The sequence below is a fragment of the Rutilus rutilus genome, assembly GCF_951802725.1.
Source record: "Rutilus rutilus genome assembly, chromosome: 21".
Lineage (NCBI taxonomy): Eukaryota > Metazoa > Chordata > Actinopteri > Cypriniformes > Leuciscidae > Rutilus > Rutilus rutilus.
In genome coordinates, this window is record NC_140226.1 from 34,636,717 (window position 1) to 34,646,825 (window position 10,109).

General features: G+C 37.0%; 2 protein-coding genes across 2 annotated transcripts in view; one reads left to right on the forward strand and one right to left on the reverse strand.

Annotated features, from left to right (window-relative positions):
* Nucleotides 1-3,684, reverse strand: part of LOC311280427 (formin) — a 75,291-nt gene extending 71,607 nt beyond the window's left edge. The window contains exons 1-2 of the mRNA XM_084392583.1: nt 3,650-3,684; nt 1,042-2,468 (exon numbers count right to left, since the gene is read on the reverse strand). Of these exons, the coding sequence (XP_084248709.1) occupies nt 1,042-2,347 (1,306 nt within the window). The 5' untranslated portion in view covers nt 2,348-2,468; nt 3,650-3,684. The remainder of the gene's footprint in view (nt 1-1,041; nt 2,469-3,649) is intronic.
* Nucleotides 3,685-8,503: 4,819 nt separating this feature from the next.
* LOC311280385 (ryanodine receptor 3) overlaps nt 8,504-10,109 on the forward strand; it is a 160,942-nt gene continuing 159,336 nt past the window's right edge. The window contains exon 1 of the mRNA XM_084392502.1: nt 8,504-8,556. Coding sequence (XP_084248628.1) covers nt 8,509-8,556 — 48 coding nt within the window. The 5' untranslated portion in view covers nt 8,504-8,508. The remainder of the gene's footprint in view (nt 8,557-10,109) is intronic.

Below are 10,109 nucleotides of genomic sequence, written 5' to 3' on the forward strand. Positions count from 1 at the left end.
TAGTAATGTTACTGTTATTCTTCTAGTTATTTACCTATAGCGGCTAATTAACCGGAAATATCGCACATTTGAAGAACATAACTTACTTTCGTGTTGCAAAATAAGGTGGATTGCTAATAATGATGGTATTGATAATAATGAACAGATCCGATGGATCAGCCGCCGATTTTATTAATCAATTTAAATTATTTAATTAATCAGTTCAATTAAACAATTTAATCACGTCATATCGGCTGAAGCATGAAAAAGGCCGATATAACAAACAAATCGATAGTTTATTAAATAACTGTGCGAGTTGTATAATGTCTGTTGCATAATAATGTCATGTTGTCTTATTTGTATTTTGTTTCACTCTTTTAATGTTGGCCTGTTGGATCTAATCCCTGTTCAATGAAAATTATTTGATGATGGCAGCAATAAACTAGCTTGAGTACCTTGCTTGATACATGTGTTTTTCAGCTTTTCTAATTTAAAAGTCCCCCTGTGGTGTAAATCCAGCTTTTAATGTAGTTTATGTGTCTATGTGGTGTTTTTAATACGCTTTAAGACAAAGCATGTGTAAGTTCATAAGTCGACACCATTGCTGAGTATTTCCTCCTTAAAACTGCAGTGAACCAAAGACAGTCTCAAAAACACGCTTTGAAATCGCTGGTGTTTCTGACGTCACAAACTACCTTGTAACCAATCAGATCAACGTGTGATCGTCAACCAGTGGATCTCTGAGCTGAGTGAGTGAGTGGAGGTGGGGCTCATTTGCATATTCATAGAACCACGCATACTAAACAAGGCAAGGGTGTCGAGTTACAGTCAAGATATTTTAAGGCATGAAGAAGAAAAAAAAACATTTAAATATGTCATTTTGGTGATCAGAGATGACTTTTAAGGGATAAAATGATTGACTACAGGGGACTTTAAAACATGATCAAAACACTAATCTATTTTAACGATAAGAGAGCAAGTGACAAAAACTCGAGAGTTTGATTTTGCAAGCACCTTCGCACAGTTTCTTCTTCAGTTTGAAACAGAAGAGCAGTCGCTTACCTGAGGTCGTGGCTTCATTGGGATTGAACTGATTTCCGAGGTTCAGGTCGAGGTGCGAGGCCGTCCTGCGGTTGCCGTTGTTATCGATAACCTCTGTGTTGACTTGCTCGTCTCTAGACGGACGTTTATTTCCATCGTCATCCTCCTCAGGCAGCAACACAATACGGTGGTTCATCTGGGGACTGGGAAGCTGAGAAGACATTGGTGACAGGACCGGAGACATGATCCGCAGAGTGTTGGTCGGAGGATAAGACACGTTAAAAACCCCGGAGATAGAGTTTGATGTGGGGCTTCTGGTCCAGGAGCGAAGGTTCGAGCTTCTAGAGCTGGCGTCAATCGGAGACGACGGTTTCTTCTTGTGTAAACGACTGATCTCTTCCTGTCCAGATGCTTTCCGATAGATTCCCTCCACATCTAAGCAGGAGTGAGATACAGGTTCCTCAATCAGAGATCTTTCCATGTCTTTTCTTGCTGTGTTATCACTGCGCGGGTTGAGTCGATCGGCATTCCCTCCAAACGTCTCTTCACGTTTAGTCCCAGAACTGTCGATACGTCCACGTTCGTTCCCGATCGGTTTCTCATAATCCAAACGGAGCTGGTTGTCAAACTCAGACAGCGCATCACAATCGATTTCGCATTCAAAACGAGATTCCTCCATGAAATCCCAGCCATCGTTGGCAATATGGAAGTCCTCGTCCATGGGAAGAAACGGCTCGCTTGAGACGCTGACGTAGGAGCCTGATCCTGGAGTTTCCGGGTCTTTTCCCAGGGAAAACTCGGATGCTGCTCCCATTTGCACCTTCTTCTTCAATTTGCTCTGCAAGAAGTCTTCAGCACTGTCCATCTTCTTGGATCCCAGTTTCTTCAGCTTCCGAACTCTCGAGGCTTTCTTACACTCCGCGGACTGAGGAAGAGTAAAGCTACTGCTACTAACACCATGTTCTCCTTCCGACTGGATCTTCCCGTCTTGGTTTCCCATCTTGAGTCTGTCTGCGCATTCGCTGCATAAAGACAGGAGATCCGTCAGGAGTTGATGGTGTTCGATGGCCAACCAGTGGATCTGCGAAACCGCTCCTTTTGTTTCCTCACAGGACTGGACTTCATCCGCTGAGCTGTAATACTGGCGTCTTTGTTTAGTTCTGCCCGAGTCTTCACCTCTCTCCTCATGCTGATTTCCACACAGAGGCTGGACTTCACGAGCAGCTCGTGAAAAACCTCGGGATTTCCTTGTTGGGAAGTACAGACTGGTGAAGCACAGCTCATGGATGGGTTTGTACAGACGCAGCACAGTGTGTGTGCCTTCCATTACGAAGCCCGTTTTAATTAATCACACTCCTAAATTAAGTTGGCGGTTGTCTCGTGGGTCTCGTCTCGAGTCGGGGACGGCCCGGGATGGACTGGTGTTCATCATCGGGGCGATCGAAGGCCTGGCAAAATGAAGAAGGCTTTTAGTGCAACGTAAACCTCATAAATCTGTTTTAGGATGTGTAGAATGTACATACACCGCTTTTTTGGGGGCTAAATAACCTGATAAACACATTAACTATTGCATAGACATAGTGCTTTCAAATGCACAACAGAATCAAAAGTTTATTTAAATAACAGTTTTGATGAATTGCATTTAATAATAGGATTTAATGTTATCAAATTTGGCAGCACACTGAATTCTCTCAAAAAAACAAACATGCAAAAAGGACAATGTATACAGTGTAAAAAGTTGTGAATAAAACTGATTATTTGAGTATACTATTTCTGTCTTTCATGTTTATAAAGACAATTCTTTATAATTATTTGTGAAGCAGTTTCTGAGTTATTTTTCAGCAAGTAATCTTTAGGAATAACCTTTGCATGATCATAAGCAAATATTGTTATAATAAACAGACTTATTTTGTAATATTCTGTGCAGTAGTGTAGATGCCAGACATGTTTCAGGCCAGAAAATAAACTGTTGAGATGCTTTGCCAAAAATATCCATGAATGCATATTGATGAAAACTAACAGTGGGTCCATTGATAATGTCATTCAGTACAATTTATTCTGCTAAAGCCTTTGAACTGTATGCATAATCATTTAAATAAGCAGGACTAGAGCACCCTTCATCATAAGCCTCATAACAATTCAACCTTCACACACACACACATTATAATGACACTTTAAGATGATCATGCACAAGCTGCAGTGAATGTCTCTTTAAAATATGACATGGCAATTCAGCAGCAGAGATTAATCCAGAACAAAACCCATATCTTATATCTGTGGACTGTGGGTTAGGCGAGCAGAGAATAATCTGCACTATCCTGAGCATCATTTATTATGCAGAAAGTTATTTTTGCACCGCTGCATCACTGATGCTTTAAACATTCACAGCGTTTCTCAAAGCCACGTGAGCACTTCGCATTCAACAATTCATCTCAGATTTAGCTAAAATATGATTATGACCCATGCATTTGTATAATCGCATAACGCAATATTAAGTTCTGCGTCTTTTTCATTCGTTCAACAAATGACACGCATTATCTCACCCGCATTGACACGTAATTTCAGCCTATATTAACGTGTTTAATTGCAACAATCGTATGTTATATGAAGTTAATCATGTTAAACTCACCCATCTGAGGTGCATGACGGATCCGTGACTCGTTCTCGGAATAAAGTGCGTTCTGGAGGACAGCGGGCTCACCCTGTGATTGATAGGCGCGGAGACCAATAAGAGACGGCAGCGTTTGTCCACGCGACGGTGATTGGTTGGTTTAGCGATGGCCACGCCCCCATGAGAAGTGTGTCATAAAGCAAAACAGCGGCGCTGCGGACACTCAACTGCAGAATGTCAAAGACAGCAGCATCAACTTAAAGGGGACACAAGACAAACTGTCATTATTTCTATCTATCTATCTATCTATCCATCTATCTATCTATCTAACTATCTATCTATCTTTGACTGGGAGGCGCAAGCGAAATATTTGTTTCATAACGCTTTAAAATAGAACATTCATTATACATAACTGCATATAATTATTAAAAAATTGTATTATATACACAAAAAAATATCCCCACAAGGATAGTAAAACTTGAAACATCCGAATGAACATGTAAAAATACATAAAGTTAATAAATACATACAATTACGTAACTTACGTGTGAGGGTTAGAGAATATAATTAACCTCAGTATAACAACAAAATAAAACAAACGTGATTTAAAAAAACAGATTTAAAGACAGACTGTAATACTTTATCTGTATGTTGAATTAAGTCATAAATGTAAGCATTTTTGTCTGTTTATTACCGTGTTAATATATGAATACTGTGATATTGAAGACATTTCTGAGGGGGAAAATGGCGGTTAGTTATTTTTTAAAGTGAAATGTATTTAACCGAAAAAAAAACGTTATACTGAGGTACTGTACCTGAGATGTGATGGCATTACATTCCTCTTGAGTTTATATCGATGTAAAGTACTAGTACTCAAGTTTAGAAAGTGTTTACACTGCGAGCGACGCGTCGCGACCATAGACTGTAAAAACTAAACCGCGATAAGGAAAATAAAACGCGCGCCTTTTTAATCAAACGGCGGCGGCTCGCGAGGGACACGCGGGCTTAAACTGACACAGAAACGCAAACAGACACACTTATAATAATTTAAATGGAATTATGCGAATAAATCAAGCACAGAAGTAACGTTTTGTGATGTATTACTCCCCCAATACTGGTTATATTGAGTATTAATGAAGGAAAGCGCGTGTGTCAGTCTTTACTGTAAAAGTACAATCAACTTGGATGTTTAAGTCATTTCAACTTAAATTACATTAAATTGGCTTAAAAAATTAGGTGAATCTTGTATAACTTGCAAAAAAGTTGAACATTTCTTAACTTATTTTGATGAGTTAAAGCAATGTAAAAACACTAATTGATCATATATTTTCTTACAGTGTACCAGTTACGGTTTAAACCACAGTCTGATTTAAAATCTGTACTAATCCATATTTTTTTCAGTTGTTGTTAAGAATAGAATATAAACCAGCTTTCATAAGAAGTTGACATAGTAGATGATTCACAGGGAAATTGCTTACAGTGTTTGAAGATCCAGTCCATAAACACACTATGGGTTTATTGTAGTAACAGTAACTATAGTAACTACTGTATGTATCTTTAGCTGAAACTATAGATATAGTGTAAGAAGCAAAGCTTATAAAGGCTGTTTCGGTTTAATATCTGACTTTCAAAAGATACAATATACATCAATTAAATATGAATTCATATCAAAGACTAAAGCTCATCACAATTTTGATGCAAAAATGCACACTGTTACAAACCTCTTAAATCTAGGGAGAATAAGGCGTGCAACATCAAAACACTGAACGTGTACTGGAAAACATCTCACACAAACCAGTCTAATTTAGGTAAAGTGATCATTTATTACAGTGAGAAGCGAGATGAAATACCCCAAGATGATCGATTGTTTATATTATTTTTAATGCTGTGGCCATTTGGATGGCTACATTTCTTTTATTATTTCATGTTTTAATGATATTATTAATGCATTTTGCAAAGATGCATATGATGACCCAACAATAAAGGTAATTCTTAATGATTTGGCCAAATGAAGTAATGCATGTTGTTTCACAGTCACACCACTAGGAGGCAGCAGAAGACTAATCAAAATAAATGACTACACTGCTGTCTGAGATATCTAATGTTCCCTAAAAAATCAAAATCTAAAAGTCCCACAGATATCGTCAGAATCTGGCAAATGTGCCTTTTCTTTTCATGCTCCTTGGGCTTGTGAATTGCTAAATAAATGTACTTAATCTAGATGCACTTCCAACCTTAAGCACTTTTAAATGTCTCTTGCACAATGTTTTAAAGGACACTTGCAATGTGTGTGTTTCTCTTGATATGATTTGATTTGATTTATTTAATTTTGAATGTGTAAATTGTGGTATTTGTCATTTTGTGATTCTTTTGTGTGAATCTTTATGTGCCGTCTTGACCAGGACTCTCTGGAAGAAGAGATAGCAATATCTCAATGTGATTCTCCTGGTTAAATAACGGATAATAAAAATAATAATGTTGGCCAAAACAAGAGGGAAAGATATAATAACATGTGTCCTGTATGCTCTTGTCTCACATATAATTAGTAATCATACTATAAATGGCATTAAACCAGCAAGAAACAGGCAACACTAAAATCGTTCATGTGCATCTGCAAAAACACCAGAAACAATGATAGTAATAATAATAATAATAATGATAATGATATCAGTACAAATCCTTGCATTTAATCTCTCCTTGATCTAATTTCATAATCGATCTTTTTTAATTAACCTGGAATGTACATTATGAATATTGTTGGCTCTGGAGAATAGCTAATGTATTGTAAGTTGCTTTGGATAAGTGTCTGCTAAATGCGTCATAAATCGTGGTGTGATTACTTGCACCTGTGTGTCATTTGCTTGTTAATGTTGGCCTATATAAGCTGTGTGTTTAAACTCACACACACCTTTTGACGTCTTGTTTGTGTTAAACTGCACTCCTGTGTTGTGGATCTGCTCTTCTCTGTGCTTTTCACCGTTTGGCTGAGATGTGGATTATGATTGTGATAATAAAGCTGCGTTTGGATCTTCTAATCGAGTGTCAAAAGAGTTTGTAACAGTCCTAAATATTGACATGCAGCGTCACTGGTCACTGGGTCACTGGGTCACATGGGTCACTGGGTCAGACGAATAAATCAATGATACATTCATTCCAGAGATTGTCAATGCTTTTTAAAGATCTGTGACTTATATGAGATGTGAAATGTGTGTGTGTGTGTGTGTGTGTGTATGTGAGTGAGAGGGTGAGTGTGTGTGTGTGTGTGTGTGTGTGTGTGTGTGTGTGTGAGTGAGTGAGTGTGTGTGTGTGTGAGTGAGAGAGAGAGAGAGAGAGAGAGAGTGTGTGTGTGTGTGTGTGTGTGTGTGTGTGTGACCTTGAAAACAGCAGCAGACTCAATAGCGTGTCCCAGTTATCTACTTTACTCGCCGAACGAAGAGCCCAAAGTCATGTAGCGTCTCCTGGAAGAAGGACAGGCTTGTTCTCTGAGCTCGAATGCTTGTTTCTCTAGCAGTGTAATTACACTACCCCATAATATGACCGTGTGTGTGTGGAATAAACTGAATAAACTGCATCAGCTATACTGTCACACACCTGCACAAACCCTAGTGTGGAACTTTAAATCCTTTTAGAGACTGTGAATTTGGACACACCTTGGTTAGACGTACGGCTTTGATTTTCTAGCAATTTTAGAGTCCAAATTATTTTGTAAAATATATATTTTGTGTAAAATAAAGAATGTTTAGTTCAGTAAATTTGCTTTACAGTCAATTTAAACTTCTATAACTTTTTTTTACACTTTCACTGAAGTCCAGATCTGTGCTCATAAAAGGGGAATGACTGACAGTTTTGAGGCAGTGCATTCATCAATAAGTCTATAGCAGTGTTAATATTATCAACAATATTATCATTGACAAAAAACACAAAATACACACATTATTATCCATCATCAAATACGCAACAACATTAATAAACAAATAAATATAAACAAATTCAGTCAGCAGTTTTACTTGTCAATTATATTCACTTTTTTATCATCGCAGAACAAATAGAAGCTGCATACATGAACAGGGGAAACATATTCATATCTCGAATAAGATACATTAACAGTAATATCAGAACACAGTAGAATAAACACAAAAAGGCAAAACATTTCTTTAAGTAAACTCTCATAAAGCACCAAAAATCTCGTACTTCTATTCACCTGTGTATTTATTTATTTTAATGCTCATTAACATAAAAACATTGTCAAGGAATTACATGCAAATACATATACATATAATAAAACAAACATAAAACAATTATACAAAAACAATGAAAAACAAAAGATGACATGGCAAAGAGATATGACAAGAAGGCATACACTACAACTGCATTGATACAATAACACACATTAATATACAAGGAAAGCTTTTTAGTGCATGTATTTTATTTAAATATTTCTTCATATTTAATAAATCTTATTATTATTTATATAACGAAGAGATTTAAGAAGTGAGATTAATTCAGTGTCAAAATAAGGATAGGACAGATGCAAACTTTTGTTTATGAATGAAGAATTTGCCATATAAAATAAAGAAATTAACATTAATGTACTCTAGGAGTTTATTTTTATCGTCATTATAATAAAAATTAATGTATTTTAAACTGAAAGAATGTGTCACACTGGCCGAATCAAATATGTAAGAACCAAGGTCAGACCAAAATTGTTTGGATATTCACCTGTGTATTAATATTAATATGCGCCAGGCGTGACGTCAGAGATGAAACCCCAATGCGGTTCAACTGGAAGCGCGCGCGCGCCCACATACACACACACACACACACGGAGCGCGCGCACACACACACACGGAGCGTGCTATGGACTGACGGAGCTCATCATGGCTGAAGGTGGAGACGCGGAGGATGAGATCCAGTTCCTTCGGACGGTGAGACTCTGTTTTTCTGTCAGGATTTGTGTGTGTGAGACAATCATCCGCGAGAATCTGGTTGAAACGCGTCATGTTGTGTGTCGCGCAACGCGACGCGCCGCGTCCAGATGATGCTCGCTCGCCTCCTTCATTATAATGCAGTGGCGTTCAGTCAGAGATGCGCTCGATTACCATAACGCCGATTACTGTCGTCCAGTTTGCTCTCGGGCTGATGTGAGAAAGACATGATGATGGACGTGAAGTGTGTGAGGATCTTTTTTTTTTTCGGGTTCATGTTGAACTTGCCATATTAATAATCTCATTTACAGTCGAATTAATGAGTTATCAGAGCTGATCAATGCCATTAGTTAAGTTTCGCTTAATTCAAGAAAGCTCTTGCGTAGAAGTAGAAATTCACGTTTTCATGTGTTAATGTAATATGTGTCCGTTTTCATATATAATCATGTATTATGTGCGGTTACATATGTGTATATGTACTGTATGGAAATATATACTGTGTGTGCGTATATTTTGTATCTATATACAGTATGTATCTATATTTATGTATGTGTGTGTGTGTGTATATATATATATATATATATATATATATATATGTGTGTGTGTGTGTGTGTGTGTGTATATATGTATGTGTGTGTGTGTGTGTATGTGTATTTGTATCTCTATACAATGTATGCATCTATATACAGTATGTATATACAGTATATATCAATATATATATATATACTATATATACTATATATCAGTATATAAATATATCTATATATATGTACATGTATATGTGTGTAATATTTGATAGTTTAATCTGAGAGGTGGAATGAGGTGAACATTTGATGATTTTACATGCACATCAATTTCCACTTTAGTTCTAGATTCAGGTTGCATTCCGAATATGACGTTTATATGCATCTATATATATATATATATACGTGTGTACTTCCTTTGCCGTGGTTATTAACTTATTTCCCGGGAGATTGTGCTCAGTTATTAGTCTGATTACTACTTACTCACAATGACTTAATTAGGACTAACACTTCTCCCCCTCTGGAGTACACACCTACAGCCACAGCGCACGGAAGTGTCGGAGGAATGCTAATAATAATCATTTATTATGTAAATAATATAATGAAATTGCATGTAAATGTGTTTTAATAATTATATTAAAATTAATATTTGTGTTCCTAAACACCACAAAACGCTTTTAGCCATAAGCATCTGTTCTCACCCATAATTCCTGCATGTGTTTCTCCTGAAAAACTGTTTCCATGTAACAAATGTCCCATTAAAACAGGGACGGGAATGTTCACACGACTCAGTGCTAATCAGAATTTTGAACATGATTCAGATTAATATCGGAATATTGATGTGCATGTACACTCTTAGAAGGAAAGGTTTCATAAAGGACGCTTTTCTTCATCATCATCATCATCATCTTCATCATCATCATATCTGCTCATATGTACTGTATTATTCTGTTACTGTATATTATAATGAGCAGTTTAAGTGTGTTCATCATGTCTGATCTTGTGTTGATGTAAACAGATGTCATTCAT